A 17513-nucleotide genomic window follows, 5' to 3' on the forward strand; every position below is an offset into this window, starting at 1 on the left:
GTATTTCCATCTTTTGGACATAACCATGATTAACAGCAGGTTCATAGCTGTGTAAAGATTGTCAATGAAAGAATGGATGATGTCTAGATCTATATGATATGGACAAAATACCAGTATTACAATTAGATTTTAATGCATTGCAAATTTGCACTTGCAATACACCTGTGAATGAATAAGATTAGTCTGCATTATTTTGACCAAAATAATTAACTTTTGCTGAATTACATACGTACAGTTAATCAAGACAGCCACTGAAACACTTATCTATAACTGTGATTGGTCTAAATACTGCTATCTATAGGAAACTTTGTGATTGGTTAGAGGCTCATATGCATATCTTAGCCCTCAGTATTGCAAACACTGATATTGCGATATTGTTTAACGGACCTGTTATTGCCTCTGTTAATTTTTCTAGGCTCAAGGTGTTAAGTGACAAGCCTGGATCTGGTGCTGGCCCTGCTCTTGGGGGAAAGGTCACCTTACAGATACCTACAGGACAGCCCCTTTGGCCATCCACTTCTCCAGGGGCTTTACGTAAATCATTAGAGTGAGCAACCAAAATATGTTTTTGAACACTTCGTCTTTGAGATAAGAGAGTTCCATTCTGTTCCCTACAATTAGAATAATGACTCATCTGCTGTGGCACCATAGTTTTGAACAGTGTATTATTCTGTCTGTTGCTAATGAAATTCAGGCAAACCATTGAAACATTTGTCTGACATTTTGTCCCTCACACAGCCCCCAGAAGAGAAGATCTGCGGTTGACGGAGATATCGGAGATGATGTCAAAATACAAGTGGACAAGGTTAGGAAATGTTATATTTTAGCTTTGCTCCCAGACTAACTGTTCTACAGTTACACTTAGGTGGAAAAAAAGACAGCACACATACTACTAGAAAAAAATGATACCTTCCCTTTTTATCCTTCTGTAAACCACTTTGAAGTGTCTATTTAATAAGTGAAAGCAATGATCTACACATTACAGTGATTTTACCACGATTAATAGGCTTTTGCTATAAATGACACAAAGCAGTGCAGTTTGTTATAAAACCCATATCCCATTTTTTATGCTATTTTATTTTCTACTGTCTACATTTGGGTGGTTTTACGTACTAAAAACAGTCCTAATTCATTTTACATGACCATTTTCCAAACTCTTTTTAACCCTTAGAATTAAACAAGCTGTGTGTCTTACTCTGCCTTTATGACTGTATGCAGGCAGTCAGTCCTTATAACTTCAGTGTGAATGGGCAGGGCTAAACAAATGTAATCTGAATAGGTAGATATTTGTGGCATCATAGAAACAACCTGTTCAAAACAGGCCCTGCATACAAAATATAGACAACAGTATTTGGACACCTACACATTACACCTACAGGACCGTTTGTGACATCCCATTGTAATCCATAGGCATTTATATGGAGTTGGTCCCTCCTTTGCAGTTATAACAGCTTTCCCTGTTCTAGGAAGCTTTTTTTACAAGGTTTCGGGAGAGTGTCTGTGGGAATATTGGCCCATATATCCAGAAGAGCATTTGTGAGATCAGACACTGATGTTGGATGAAAGGTCCTGGCTCACAGTGTCTGTTATAGTTCATCCCAAAGTTCATGTTCAGTGGGGTTGAGGTCAGGGCTCTGTGAAGGCCAGTCAAGTTCATCCCTCACCAAACTCAACCAGTGATGTCTTTATGGACCTCGCTTTGTGCACTGGGGCACAGTCATGCTGGAACAGAAAATGGCCCTGCAGCTGCTCGGGCAAGGCGCACAGTGTTTGTGCTGATGTTAATGCCAGAGGAGGTTTGGAACTCTGCAGTTGAGTTAGCAGAGCGTTGGTGATTTTTATGCACTATGCCCCTCAGCACTTTACTTTACGTGGTCTGACACTTCATGGCTGAGTTGCTGTGATTCCTAAACGCTTCCACTTTTCAAAAATACTACTTACAGTTGATCATGGGATATCTAGAAGGGAAGAAATTTTGTGAACTGACTTGTTGCAACAGTGGCATCCTATTACAGTACCAGGCTCGAATTCAGTGAGCTCTTTAGAACGACCCATTCTTTATAAAAGCAGACTGCATGGCTAGGTGCTTGATTTTATACCCTGTACCAATGGGACTGAATGAAATGCCTGAATTCAGTGATTAAGAGGAGTGTCCCAATACTTTTGTCCATATAAAATATAAAACATGGCATCAAATATAAAAACATGTATGTCTTTGCAGGAAGTGTGTCGTCAGATGAATGCTGTCTTCAAGGAGCTTGCCTTTCGCCAGGAGCAGTCCTTCACTGAAGCCTCCTCTGCTTCTTTATCACCCCCACAAAACCCTCAGAGGAGAGGGAACACGGTGCCGAAAGGAAAAGGCATTTTTAAACCGTCACAGCAGACGGACTGAGAAATGGAGAAGGACTATTAAGCTGGACACACACTGAGAGTGCGGGGGAGCAGCGAGTCTGTTAGCAGCAATGAACAAAAGAGAACTTAACAGAAACGGTAGTGCGATCTGTTTTTGTGAAGATTAAGTGGTTCAGTTCCTCACAGTGTTAATGCCAAAAGTAACTTAATAGGCTTCCTCAACAGTGGGGAAGTATTCACTGAGCATTTTATGATCATATAACAGAAGTAAATACTGTTCCCGTGCCCCTCCTCTATTTATGACTGCCATTAACAAACATACTGTGACCTAAAACATGATGATTCTGTTAGTTGAAGTAATAATTTATTTTCTAAAGCTATTTATTCCCCAAATCATGCACAATAGGCTATAAAATGTTGATGTTTTGCAATAAAATATTTCAACAAGTCAGCACGTCTGCATCTTTATTTGGCATTAAAGTCATCCACCAAAACCTTATTAATGTCTTCACATTTCTCCTAACAGGTTAGAAAAGAACACAGCAGACAAGCTCAGGGTGAACTCGAGGGTTAGCTTTATCCTGGTCGGTAACGTGGACTCAACAACCTGGAAGTGATCATTAAGAACAAAAAAAAGATGTGTTGAAAACAAATCTCTCAGATGTTTTTGGCTGCTTTTGCTTGGGTGGCTTCCCTTGTGATCGCAGCCCTCTTACCGCTGGGAGACAGAAAGTAAATCAGTCAAGGAAAACCAGGTATCTGGGCCACATGCTTGAATAAAGCAAGGAGACCCGTCATTCTCCGACAGACACAAATGTAGTGTTTGGCGCCTGACCTTGTATCTCCAAAATAATAACTTTACAGGAGAAGAGAAAACCTTCTTAACTTTTAATGAAAGTGAATGGAGAAATTCTTCTTTCTAAGTAATGATGCAGCGTTTTTATTGGTCCAGTCATTCTGAAATTTTGATACAATTTAAAGGAAGGCTGGCAATTTTAAAATTTCAAGCAAAGATAGACAGATGCCAAGGGCCTACAGAATAGCAACTTGCACCAGCACAGTTTCTTTACAGGTACTCCTGTTCTGCTGCCTTAAACCACACCGTGGCCTGGCACCCTCATCCAGTCAGCACATGCATCATCAAGAGTCAGGGGCATCAAATGAATTGAAGGCAAATTGCCCAGAAGAAGCTCATGCAGTGCACTAAGGAGATGGAAAGGAGTTCATCAGAACTGCAGTTTGAAAAAGAGCGGAGGTGTCTTGACACGCAAGCCATGGAACTGTTGGGAAAGAGACAACAAGTGATGCTAGAGGAGATGGAGAAATAGAGCCAGAGAGAAAGTGAGATGACTGATGCTGCACTGTAGTCTAACATTGAAGAGCTGCTGGCAACAATTACCGAGCAAAAGCGTCTGAAGGACGGCAACAAGCAGATGCAGGCAGCCTGGAACATGGACAATATGGAAGATGCAGAGGCTGGAAGGGAAAGAAGATGGAAAGAATGAAAAATGTTACAATAATGAGACAAGAAGAGACATGTCAGAGGTCACAGATTGAGCACCTGACTGCAGACCTGAAAGAGTTCCTCTTAAAGGGACGTGTACAGGAGCTTATAGAAGCTAATCAGCAGATAAAGAGAGAGCTGCAGAGCAGAAAAGCAGATGTTGAAGAAGAGAGTGAGGTTAAATGATTTCGGCCTATGAAAGGAGGGTGAGGAGAGAACAGGTGGACTGACTGGAGAAAGTGACGTAGGAGACATGATTCTGTCATTAGTTCCTAGTACAGCTGTGTTAAAGCAGAGGCTGGTAGAGGAGCTGAAACAGAAACAGATATGCCAGGCCTTGGATAAGAGCATGACGGAGAAAGACGGTGTAAAATTGAAAAGAAGCAGAAGGACGTGAAGTGTGAAAAGAACACTGTGAGTCTGGAAAATGCTGTCTGCACTGTTTAAAAAGAGAAAGTGAGCACCGGAAGAAACTGTGGAAAAAAAGAAACCACAATCTAACACTTGCAAACATCCATAAAGAGTTATTTTTTCCCCTAAAGTCTGGTAAAGTGTGTTTTGTAGTAATAATGATAATAATAATGATAAGCTTCATTTGTATAGCATATTTCCTACATATAATCCCTACCTTTAAAGCTTTAAAGAGGGCTAAAAGACAAAACAGATAATGAAGAATGTGGTAAAATAATGCAAAAATAAGAACCACAAAGCGACAAAATGACAATATTAATCATTAAATGTAAAAAGATAATAGAAATAACAGTAGTAGTAATATTTTGTTATATTTAAAATATAAAATGTAGATCTTTTTAAAAGTTTTAAGTGTTGATTTTTGACTTGACCAAATTACAGTAAATATAACTTAAATAAGCTGAATGGCTTAAGAGTGGTGCTTTGCATCAACGACACTGTGTCCTTGTTTACTTAAAGGATATTTACTGCAGAAACATATTGGAACACAAGGATGAAGGACACAGCTTATAACACAAATCATAATTCTGCAAGCTAATGGCAACATATGAGCATGCTGATTTTGTTAGGGAAAGCTAGTAACTAGCAAATGCTGTATGAGTAAGACAGGCAAATTTTCACACTGAGATCATATAAACAGTGAGGAATTTCGATTAAATACTATACAAATGTTTTGGTATATTAAAATGTATTTAGTTAATATTTTTATTGCTTATTATATTGTTAAGTATTATGGTAAAATATGAAGTATTTAATAGTAGTAAGTAATTAATTAATAAAAAATAATAATAATGATATTTTATTTATTTATTCATTTATTATTTAGCAAGTTCGTTTTTGTAGTTCTTTTGTAGCCTCAAACTCCCAGAATTCACAGCGCAATTACACGTCATCCTAACGCTGCCGGCGCTGATGTGTCTTTCCCCACTGATGTGTTTCTGCCGGCGTTGAGAAAGCGGTGCACGATTTTCTACTGTACATGCTAAAGTATCCATAAAACTACAGAACAATGATTAAACTTGGGTTCCTTTTAGTACTTTTGTTCTGCCTGTGCAAAGGTGAGTACGTTTCTACTGCTTAAATACTAACCTGGTTCACTGCTGTAGGTAGAAATCAGACACTAACCTAGCTAACTAGCTTAGCTAACTTTACAGACTTCACAGTAACATTATTTCTCAAATGACTGAAATATTAAAGGAGGTAGTGGAAATATTTACTTAGGTAACTGAAATAAACGCACACGAGTACACTATTGTAAAGGTTTTGTTGTAAGGGTTTGTGTTTTGTAGGAATAGCTAGCGAAGGCATTTGGTAGTAAAACTCTATTAGTGCACTAACTAAATGTTGGTTTGTGCAGTACAGTAGGCTGCCCGCCTTTGAAATCTTTGGTGGTCTTTACGCTAAGTTTGGAGGAAGAGGAATGTTCACTTAAAGTAAATCAGAAGGGGAGTTCAGGCTGAGGGAGAGATGCTTAGATTTTGCTGTCTGTGTGCTGAACAAATGGCTGCAATTTTAAAATCAGATGCTAAATATAAAGCTTTTGTCTATCACTTTGTAAGACCCTGTCTTTAAAATGAGTAGCTGTTGATGTTGGTGTAAAACATTACCAGTGTGTTTGTAATCTTTTATCACCTTTAGATTTTTTTGTTTGCTTGTTTGAGGGGAAAAAAACATTTTTTAAACCACTGTAGCTCTCATTGGAAATATGCATAGAAACATTTCAGCATTGAATTGTAGACAGTTTCAATAGAACTCACTTGACTGTTGATTGACTTTTCTGATACTGATGGCAAAACGTATTCCACTATGCCTGAATTCACCCTACTTTATTTTACCCGTCTGTAGGGGAGACTTGCCTGAATCCAGTCATTACACCATCCACGTACACCACCAGTGATGCTGTCATCTCCTCAGAGTCTGTCTTCATTGTAGAGCTCAGTTTAACATGTGCCAATGGAGTACAGGTAGTTCACGTTTACCCCTATTTCTGTGTTGCTTCTGGATGACTTCAGCAATTAAACAATAATTGTGAATGTATTGCTTTTTGTTAGAGTGTCGCATTGTACGCTGATGTCAATGGAAGGCAGTTTCCTGTGACAAGAGGCCAGGATGTTGGAAAGTACCAGGTTGGTGATCTGTATTTATTTCTGACACAATTTATATGTGCATTATATGTGGCTGAAATGTTCTGCCATGATGAACCTGTTTATTTTTCAGCAGTATGAGCTTTGGTGCTTCTTTTGCTTGATGTAGTTCTGTACATAGTACATGTGTTGTGTTTCTGCCAGGTGTCTTGGAGTCTCTCGCACAAGCAGGCCAGCTCAGGGACATACCAAGTCAAATTCTTTGATGAGGAGTCCTATAGCGCACTGCGCAAGGTTGGTTCATCATAACATGAATGCCTCGTTTGGTAATGTTCCTTTGCTGTGTTGTGAAATGTTTTGTGTCTGCGTGTATTCCAGGCTCAGAGGAACAATGAGGACGTAGACACAATCAAGCCCCTCTTCTCTGTCAATGTGGATCACAGAGTGAGTGAACACTTAGTTACCTGAATCATTCATTCTTACAGGGGGCTTCCACCAATTTGAAAAACAAAATCAGCGTAATTCTAACCGTTGGGAAGTAAACACAGCCATTCAGAGTGGTTTGATGTGAAATAAACTGACTCTTTACAGTGGTGGAGATTTCTTTACAGTTGTGCTGATGGGAACCAGGCGTCACAATGTGTGCAACATAAATATAGACATTTTATTTACTATCCAAAATCACCAGTGGACCTACACATAATGCTTATTATAATTGATAATGTTGAGAATAGTGGTAAAATCCCCAAAATATTTTTTTTTATGAGAAATATTTGACCTTATAACTTCTTCCATGTACCTATGAGTGCGTTTACATGCAGTTAATAATCCAGTAACTGCAGAAAATCAGATTTTGTCAGTAATCCGTTCACCATGCATACATGTACTTGGGTAAGTAAATAATGGGGAAACTGGGTCTACAAGAGTTAAGCAGTAATCAGATTTCTGCTGTGCAACCAATCAATAAACCCACAGGATATAAAGTGACGCAAACATAATGTAAAACTCATCATTCTGCAGATTTCTTTTTTTTAGTGTCAAGTCACTTTACCTGAAAATATGAATATGCATCATGTAGAAGATGAAGAATATTAAAATTCTTCATTTTGTCAAGCATGTAGTTGGTTTCAGCATTGCTCCAGAAGTGTTTTGTTGCCATCTTGTGGGTGCTGTGTTAAACACTGCTTGGTACAGTGGCCTGTTCTCACACATGTGCGGACTGAGAAAACCAAAAGAAATCTGAGTAAGAGTATACATGCGCTGACAAATCCGACTACTGAGCTAAAATCCAGCTCTTTTTATTGGATTTTTTAATTGGATTTCTGGGCCTTACTCCGATCCAAGAAATCGTAGTATGCTGTTTACATGACCACTTGAATAATCAGATAACAGCAGAAATCTGATTATGATCGAAATATTAAGTGCATGTAAAGACGCTTTATGTTTTAGGTCACAGTTTTATCTCAAAACTAATGTAAATCAATGTCTCAGGCATCAATTTTTTGTGAGGTAGCTTTTAGAGGTGCTAAACGCTACTGATGTCTGGTTCTGTGAACAGTTCTCACTTGCTAAGTTTCTCTAGAACAGATCATTTCACATCAACACACTCTGACTGTCTTTGTTTACATCTTAATGATTGAATTATGCAGAAATTTTGAACAACAGTGGAATTCCCCTTATCTCACAGTCAGTAATTGCAGTTTGACTGAGCATTGTGCTCACTCAAACTGCAGTAAGCAATAGGTGTAGTAGGCTACACACTTATGTTTGTAACTGTTGATTTCGACTCTGTGTGCTTTAGTTTTAAAACTGACAAAACAACATTTGTGCAATGTTTCTGCCTTCTCTTGTGCAGTTACTATTTTGGACGCATTTTTTGTCTTTGGACAGTGATGTTTTTTTTTTTGTGTGTGATCATGGTCAGCATGTACCTTAGTTGTCTATATGTTCCTGGATATCTGCAAAAATTAATTAATGTTTTTCTGTAATGCGTGATGCGTGTAAGGCTGATTGACTATGTGTGGGGTAACGAGAAGACTGTAAATTCGATTTTTTGCCAAGCCAAACCTTTAACCCCTTACATTCCCGAGCTTATTACACCTTATAGCTTATTTTTTCTGTAACTACATGGATGACAATGCAGACTAACTGAGTTATTCTTAAGTTATAGCAGTGTATAATAGACATTTGGACTTACGTCCTGGCCATTTGAAGCAGAGGTCACCAGTCTTATCTACAAAGAGCCGATGTGGCTGCAGGTTTTTATTCCAACGAAATAGCTCACCTCATATAACTAATCAGTTGTTTGAAGACTGAGGCCAACTGATTAAACAAATGGAATCAAGTGTGCTTCTGCTTGATTGGATTAAAATCCTGCAGCCACACCGGCTCTTTGTAGACAAGATTGGTGATTCAATGGGTTGACATTTAAAAATGTGAAGCACACAAAAGTGCTGTCCCATTATCCACATTATCCTTTCAAAATCTGTATACCAGTCTCAGCTGCTGCCTTCTGTTATTTTCAGAAATAGTATCTCATTAATAATACCTAAATTAACTATGTATTTTATTGGTCTGGCATCCTAAATTGGATAAAAACAAAAAACAGTAATAAAATGATGTAGGTCAATAGACTACACATCTCCAGTTTCTGCATTTATGTTTAAATGAAGTAAAGCAAAGATTATAGAATCAGTATACCTGCTGCTACCTCATTCATTCTAAAGGTTATAGATGTACCAGTCAAATCTGTGTTTAGCCATCGAAGCCTGATATTCATCATTTTTTTAAGACAGCAGCTACTGCTGTTTTAGCTATGCAAAATACTGGTGTTTTCTATACAGTTGTATAAATGAGATTTTTTCTTTCAAACTATTCCTTAATATTATGGCTTAATCATGGTCAGCATGTGTCTAAGATGTCTATATGTTCCTGTGTTTTAGTAGTAATGAATCCATGCCTGTGTTTTTTATAGGGAGCATGGAGTGGCCCTTGGGTGTCTACAGAGGTCCTAGCTGCCGCCATTGGCATCTTGGTGTACTACTTTGCCTTCAGTGCAAAGTCCACCATTCAGGCATGAAGAACAACCACTCATCTCACATGCATCATCAGCATTTCCAGAAACACCTCCATTCTCTTTTCCTTATGTTCTTTTACACATGACCATTGTTTGATTACTTGATTTATAATATCTGACTGTCATACTGCATACGAGACATAATAGAGGCATTATAATCACAGAAGAGTACGTGGTGGTCTGATATTTATTTTTAAAACTTTTGATCGGATGTAATTATTTTTTTCTTTTTTGGTCATTAAGTGTGCATGTTGGCCCGGACCCCTGCTGATCCTGAAATAATAGACTTTTGTACAATAACTGCTGTAGCTGTACGCTACAGTGGATTAGGCTTTTAGGCTATATCTTTCATACTGTAAGCTCAGTTGTAAATACAAGCAGAAGGAATTAAGTTTCAGTAATACCAGTAGAGACAGTGTGACAGTGTTTTACATTTTTTCATTTGTATTGTGACAAAGAATAAACCATTTTAAATGTTGATGCTTTATTTTTGTAGTTTTGCCTTAGTTAAAGAACACTTTTATGAACACAAGGGGGCAGGCAAACTCTTAAATGGGATTTTAGTGCTGCGTGCTGTGTTCCCTGGATTTGGGCATACGCTAGCAATGGAAAAACATTTTATTTCACATGTAATCCTCTTTGTTTTTATTTGTTTTGTCACTCTTTAGATGCTGGTTTGTATCTAGTTTTCTGCTTAGAGGCAATACAAAGTTCCAGCAGTTGTGTCAGTGGCATTCTTTGAAGCAGTGGTTTTCAAATCCGGTCCTAGGGAACCACAGTTTCAGCTATTCCCTGATGCAAATCATCAGCTAATTATCAGGATTTTCATGAGCTGGAACAGGTATGTGGATGGCAGAGAATACTGGAACCTGTGCAAGGCAGTTAAACAGGAGTTGAAAACCATTGCTTAAATGAATGGATCAGCCAAAAAATCTGTTTCCCCCCCATTTCCCAGTGTAGTTGATCAGCCAATATGTGTTTGGTGTTCAAGGTTTGCTTCTAAACAGAATAAACAGAACTAGTACAAGTAATAGGAAGTCTCAAAATCTGACATTACTTTTTAACTAAGTTACATTATCCCCATAGATCCTGTGCAAAACTAAAGACAAACTTCTGACACCAAACATATCTTAGCTGATCTATGACTATGTTTGGGGTAACAGGGAAATTGTGTACATTTAGATTTTTTTTTAGCTGAATCCTACCTGGAACCCCTTAAAGTCCCAGGCTTGTAACATCCTAACGCTTATTATTAAGTTACTGCATGGACTACAGTGCAATCTAACTGAGTTATTTTTAAGTGTGTAATAGACGTTTTGACCGCTGATGGCTCCTGACCAATTAAGGACATTTTTAAAAATATGAAGCATGCAGAAGTGCCTCAGAATCTGTCCCATGTTGCTTGGACACATTTTTTGAAAGTCTGTGTGTCCTGCTCAACCAGCCACCTCCTATTATTTTCTGTAATATGTCTGGCTTTTTACATTGGATGAAAATGAACTACAAAAAATAAAGTGATGGGGTCAGTAGACTACATATTTCCATTTTTTTTTCCAAATGGAGGATCAGCCGAGGCTCTAAAAATGATATATCAGCCGCTTTATCATTTGTTATTGTCATGTACTAATCTGGCGAATATGAAAGAAAGAATGCAGTACGTTGTAAAAGTTTTAGGCTCCTGAAAAATTTTGAATTAAAGAGCTATTTAACACTAATTAGGATAAATACAAATAATAGTAATACATTAAGTAGTTTATGTACTCATTTACAAACCTCATCTCATAGCAGCCCAGTATAAGTTGTAGTCATCATCTAATACTTAGTTTGGCTAATCAGTACTTTATGTTAAATCAAGTGTGCTGGTGATGGAATTTAACAAATCCCTGCGATGGAACAAAACTTTTACTTCAAGCTAGCTCTCTTTTTTTTTTTTCAAAATAAGTAATTCTTTTCATTTTTTACTGTATTTATCTTTATTTGCATCTTTTCTATTGATATATGGTGATTTTCACAAGCAAAAGCACGCTTATGGCCATGATTTAAAAAAATATGTTGAGGTGCCCAAGACTTTTGCATAGTACTGTGCATGTAGCAGTGGACTCTTGATGTTTCCGTGTGTTTAACCTTTGAAAAATGCCGTACGTAAGTGAACGTGCTAAAGTTGCATTTCTGCCAGTCCATCTGGTATGGCACTGTGGAGCATGGTGCTCAGTATCCACTACTCTGCCAGTCACATGGCCTTCAACCAGGGTCGTCTAAGGTGAACTGAAATCCAAGGTGTAAGTAATTTCATCGTTATTGGAAACTAATGCGTCTGGCTTGAGCAACGGCACAAAACAAACAAGCAGAGAATGGTAGACTATAGCTGTGAATCTCAAGATAAATATTTCTTAGGGAAAGTGTGACTGTGAACAAATCTCTCTTGGGTTGCTTTTTATTAGCCTGACTGCTTCATAGCATTTGATTCCCTGGTGTTTTCACCCTTGTATCTGATTTTAGCCCAGGGTCATTACTTTAATAGCACAAACCACTGAATAAAACCAACTATATAGATACTGACAGTGCAATTTACAGATCCCAAAGAGTTACTCACTAGTGAGTGTTCCAGTGTATAATGTGACTGTGTATATGCAACCCAAACTCAAAAGCTTTTTTTTAAGGAAATAATCACAGTTCCTGCCATTTTGGCTTTCTGATTTGTATGTGCACATGTAGAGTCAAGTCCTCAGCTTCAGTTAAAGCCAAAACTGGTCACAGAGCACTCAGTACATTATTTATTACCTTTGTTTATTTACTGTTTGTAACTGGACTCACTCAACTGCAGATGTGTAAGAGAAAAGTAAAAATGTTGAAATTTCCCAGCTTGTAAAAGCCTGTCAAAATTTGACACTTCCCAGACATTTTGTGGTCAATTCAGACTTTTCCAGAATTGTCACCTACACGGGAGACTTGGAATATGAAACATAACAGGCAATTTCTCCGAGACTGATTAAATCCAGCTTTGGGCTTAATTACACAGTGAACTGAAATTCTCCATTGGAAATGTTCAGTAGTCTAGGGCTTTACTTAATTTACCTAAAATGCTAATGTTGTTAATAAAGAATGAGAGTTGGCAGAAACCAGGCAGAATTATACACATCTTAACATTTAATTGAGTTAACCCCTCACCACCTTGAGTAACAAACCGGTCACAATGTTGCACCAAACCTTCAGCGAGCTTTCTGTGGTGGAGTGTGACATAATGGGAAGATTTAAGAGACTCCCTACTGCAACTATGCTCTTAATCTGATTTATACTGATAGTAATGATGCCATTACTCAGCCATAATCCCAGGTTGGGACTGACCCAAGCTGACTTGGGGGGTGGGGGTCTTCAACAATCCTTCATCAACCTCTGCACATATACACTGCTCACTCACTTCTCCATAATTGCTCGTCAGACAGTGGGTCGATCTGGTTCATTGTCTAACGGGGACACAACCTTGAGCTTAGCCATCACCTCAGAATCAACAACCCCAAGATGTCATCGGCGTCTTCTAATGTGGTTCCCAAACTGCAAGGGGTGCTTGCCAATGCTTGCTAAAGGGGTTGCTGGATACTGTGAAAATAAAAATTAAACTAACCCACCTTGAGGCTTTACAAACATGATAACAAACAAGTTTGTCTTGTAGCAAGAATGTCTGGGGACAGCCATGAGAAATTCTGAGCTAAATGTAAAAGGGAATGTAGGCTTATTAGGGTAGGAACAGGCTTAAATGTGAAAGTTGGGGCTCAAAGTAAGGGGCGATAGTTCACACTTCAAAACTGTCCAACAATAAGCCTGCAATAAGCCTGTCTTTGGCCCATAGATGTAACATAATTTAGTATGGCTGAGAAGACACCAAAAAAATTACAATTAAGCATGATGTGTGTTGTGTGTGCAGAGAACACATTACATGCAGTAAAAATAAACTACTCTTGCATAGGAAAAACCGTTGCGTTAGCTAATTATTGCATTCTGCTAGCTAGTTTGTTTTGCTTGCACTGTAATCTGTAAAAATTGGTAAAAAAAAAAAGAAGTGTGGCAGCAGGGTTGCCGGACAAAACACGTTAACAAAAAAAGTATGTTTTTTTTAATGATGGTAAAAATCTGTAAAATTACAGTCATCTAATGTCTTTGAAATACTGCCTTTTACTGTAAATAAACCGTTTCACAAGTTCATCTAGTTATTCTGATATACAGTATAATAATAGTAACAATAACAGTATCAATATTGACAATAACAACCTTTAAAATAAATGTACGTCTGTGAAATAAAGTTGATCTTTTGTTTTTGTGAATTTAGTTTATATCTCTGTAAATTCGCAACAGCAATGTTAAAATACAGTATATGTGTGGTTTATTTGCATGAATTTAAAGTTTTTTCTCCAAACATTAGTGACTATTAAATTTTACAGCACTTTAACAGTGAATTTACTTTTATTTTTAATTATTAGTAAAAGATAATATTTAATTACTATGTTTTTATTTTATTTTTTTTTAGCTGTGTGTGATTGTATTTTGGGCGAAAATGCATGGACCACATGAGTTTGGTGGCAGGTTTTAGAGGGGCGTATGCTTGTTAGAAGATTTTGCCGCAGTCCGACACCAAAAGTTTAAGATGCTGTCTCTAGATGTGTAATCACATCTTGCCCATTGAGAAAAAAAGAGAAGTCTAAAGTTTTGCAAGTTCTCCCTCAAGTCAATTGAAAGTTTAAGGGACAGCCTGTAGAAACTTCATGTGAGGGCAAATGCATAGAGGAGGTCTGCAGGTGCCCTTCTGTTTTTGCACCGGAACTCGGGGCTAAAGTCTACCTGGTCAGCTTTGGAGATTAGAAAAACCAGTGGACTTTGATTTTCTGCACTGCAGCGGTCTCCATTAGATTTTAGCTACGGGCCTTCTTTACTCTTGTCGCCATGAAAGGGGGTGCATCTTTTTTTTTTTTGTTACTTAATCATTCTTTAATAAAGCCTGTGTTTGGTTGGCTGGTCTAGCCATTTACATTAGCTTAATGCTGCCTTCTCAAGTGTTTCCTGTTCTCAGAACTCAGAGCTTTAAAGGGATTTTGAATGTTAGGTCTCTGGGCATTGGCTACAGTTATTGAGACATCAAAATATACAGTACAGGCAAGTGATGTCTGAGGAATGTGTCTAGTGTACCTAGAACTTATAGGAAGGACAGCCATGTAAGGGCAATTCTCACATCAGATACACACGAAAGAACAGAGCGAGAACAACCTCAAAAACTATGCATACTAATGACTGCTTATATAATACATCTAATCTTGCTTTTGGACGGAAAGCTCTTTCTAAAGACTCGGAAAAATACGATCAGGGTCTATTAGTCAAAGGATTTTTCCTGTAGAGTGATCTGATATCAACAAGACCGTTCCTTTGAATTGTGTAGATAATACAAGTGGATAGTTTCAGGGAAATATTTAATCTAATAAAGTCTAATAGTAAGCAGGATTTAAAAAAAGTAAAGCATGGTATTTTGCATATGTTTATTGCATTTAAATAAGTGACAATATTAATAAAAAAACCTCTGGAATGTCATCACATTTACATATAACACAGTTAATAACAATAAAGCAAAGTATTGGCTCTAAAATGCAGCTGGTGGGCCTAAAGTCCATTAGAAGACACTGTTTATGGTTCTACAAGTTAAAACCACAAATTAAATCTGGAGGACATAATTACATTCAAGAGATTTATTATGGTCTACTTAGTGTAGTGTGATGATATACTGAATATATATGTAGAAGTGAAGAAGAGAAATAGGAACCTATAAAACAGAGAGTTGTATATGTTGATATGAGTGACATTTAAGGCACCCGTTAGACCTGACGTTTGTTTTCTGTACATCTCTACTTCTGTACATTGAGCTTCCCTTAACGCCAGTTTATAGGCCTGCTTAGTTTCATAACACTTCAGAACTGTACAAACAGGGAATTAAACGGATTCAAAAACTTCTGAAAGAAGAAATCTAAAACCAAAGATGATTCCATCTCACTGGCTTTACACGATGAAACTTTCATGCAACTTGTTGCATGCAACTTAATTTCCGGGCAACTTAACTTAATACACAAGCTACAGTTAAACAAACAATTCAGTCACTCCACTATTTTTAATATATCGTATTGTTTCACTATATATAAAGTCATGACATGTTATTTGCATATTTAATATGATACAATATTTCTAGCTGTCTTTGTATATAAATATATATATATATATATATATATATATATATATACATACATACATATACATATATATATATATATACACAAAGACATATTGTATCATATTAAATATGCAAATATTTAATATATATATGACTTTTGCCTATGTGTGGTTCTTTACTATATATTTGGGTTTTCAATCTGTTCTGTGTATGTTAAGGCTTTGAAAAGAATAGCTCAACCAGTTTGCACTGAAGTACCTGTAGTTACTAATAATAAGCTTTAGTATGTGATAAGCCTGGGATTTTAAGAGGTTACTGTTTTAGTAGCCATTATGGTTACGCCATTTCATGCCTCGTTCGTCCTGTCCTAGGAGCACAAGGTCTCCCCTTTTGCAATAATTTTCATAATTGATATCCCAAATAAATCTGAGCTGTGTAAAATTAAGGGAAAATAAGAGAGGAGAAAATTAATCTAGCTACGTAGATCAGGATAACATCAGGCTAAAGAAGAATAAATGCTGGAACAAGCAGCTGTTTAGGTAGCTGTTCGCATTAGCTGCCTAGTTAGGCCAGCTGATTGTAGAAACGTTAGCTTTGAGAAACCCGAAAAACTACCAACTTGGGGAACCACCAACCTTACATGAATTCGATCAGGGGGTCTCATTTTCAGTTGTCTTTTGTTTTATTTTCTTCTCCATTCATCCAGTGAAATCATCTGTTTGAGATTATGTGATGCATATCGGCGTTTTGAGTGGCTGATTTCCTGAAGCTGAGACACTGTTGCGGCTAAATTTCAAGTGAGTTGCAGGACACCTTAGATTATGCAACTCAAGTCAATTTTCATTTCATGTAAGTTTCACCGTGTAAAGTCAGTTTTATTAGAGTAAATACTGAAGAACAAGCCATCTTCATTCTAGTGGTATTCTTATATCTATGCCATGAACAACTGAAATGGTAAGACACTGCTGCAACTTTTATTTTAACCATTATCACTACTTTGTGCATGTTTTCATATACTTTTACTAAAATAAGAAATGTGATGTTGCCATGAATTCCTTCTTTTCCAGTCTTTTTGTCCATGTTCGGAGTCCATTGGTTTCCATTTTTCTTATTTGTGCTCCATTCATCATCGCTTTTAGACAATTATTTATAGTCATCCTTTTGGATGGAGTCTCCACGTGTACATTCCATAACGAGTCCTCATCAGCGGTCCTTGCCGTGAAAACATGGAACCCAAAAGTGAGTGAGATTTACGGCAGAAAGGCTGATAAAATGTGACGGAATGGCTGGGTTCCATGGCTTAGACAGTAATTTCCTCCTCTTTTTCCATTGAGACTCTTTAGTAAGCGTCCTGTTCACTTTGCTCAAGAGTTCTTTGCAGATTAAATAGGTTTGATATAGGAGCATTTCTTCCAACTTTAATTTAGCTTACTCATACCGGTCATTAGTCTGTTCTTATACTCCCATATTTTTACCTAAAACAGCTCAAATAGCTTCTTATATCTACAGGCATACTGATAACAGCTAAAGTAGCTGCTTGTATCCGGAAGCCTCCTGTTTTGCATGAAATTCTCATCACTTTCAAGTTTGTGTCGTGAATTGGTCCCGCTCTGTCATAAATAAATGTGACATGCTCCGACACACGCTCCCTTGAGCCAATCACACTCTGGCAGCTTCCGCTATGCTAAACACACGCTCCATACATATCAATGAATGCGGTGCTGTATCTTCCAATGACAAATCTCGCCTGTGTCATTGGATTCCCCATATCTCATCTGCTGCTCGGAGTTAATACGTGTGCCACTGTAAATCTCCTCATCC

The 17513-nt window shown here is 37.6% G+C and overlaps 2 protein-coding genes across 3 annotated transcripts in view; both read left to right on the top strand.

The window, feature by feature from the left end:
- Positions 1-2803, top strand: part of arhgap4a (Rho GTPase activating protein 4a) — a 40454-nt gene extending 37651 nt beyond the window's left edge. For both annotated transcript variants that reach the window (XM_036591815.1, XM_036591816.1), the window contains 3 exons: positions 416-547; positions 739-805; positions 2222-2803. In XM_036591815.1, the coding sequence (XP_036447708.1) occupies positions 416-547; positions 739-805; positions 2222-2392 (370 nt within the window). In that variant the 3' untranslated portion in view covers positions 2393-2803. The remainder of the gene's footprint in view (positions 1-415; positions 548-738; positions 806-2221) is intronic.
- A 2434-nt stretch (positions 2804-5237) lies between these two features.
- LOC118822874 (translocon-associated protein subunit delta-like) lies at positions 5238-9965 on the top strand. Its single transcript, XM_036592195.1, has 6 exons — positions 5238-5385; positions 6173-6291; positions 6379-6453; positions 6616-6705; positions 6790-6855; positions 9386-9965. The coding sequence occupies exons 1-6, from the start codon at positions 5337-5339 to the stop codon at positions 9488-9490; spliced, it is 504 nt and encodes a 167-aa protein (XP_036448088.1). The 5' UTR covers positions 5238-5336; the 3' UTR covers positions 9491-9965.
- Positions 9966-17513: the final 7548 nt, after the last annotated feature.

The sequence above is a fragment of the Colossoma macropomum genome, unplaced genomic scaffold (assembly GCF_904425465.1).
Source record: "Colossoma macropomum unplaced genomic scaffold, Colossoma_macropomum, whole genome shotgun sequence".
In the NCBI taxonomy this organism is placed as follows: Eukaryota; Metazoa; Chordata; class Actinopteri; order Characiformes; family Serrasalmidae; genus Colossoma; species Colossoma macropomum.

What these genes read in the sequence shown, in the direction of transcription:
- LOC118822874 (XM_036592195.1), top strand. Translation starts at nt 5,337, where the DNA reads ATGATTAAACTTGGGTTCCTTTTAGTACTTTTGTTCTGCCTGTGCAAA. An exon ending in TTTGTTCTGCCTGTGCAAAG is followed by an intron (nt 5,386 to 6,172) that starts GTGAGTACGTTT and finishes ACCCGTCTGTAG; the next exon opens with GGGAGACTTGCCTGAATCCA. An exon ending in AGGATGTTGGAAAGTACCAG is followed by an intron (nt 6,454 to 6,615) that starts GTTGGTGATCTG and finishes TGTTTCTGCCAG; the next exon opens with GTGTCTTGGAGTCTCTCGCA.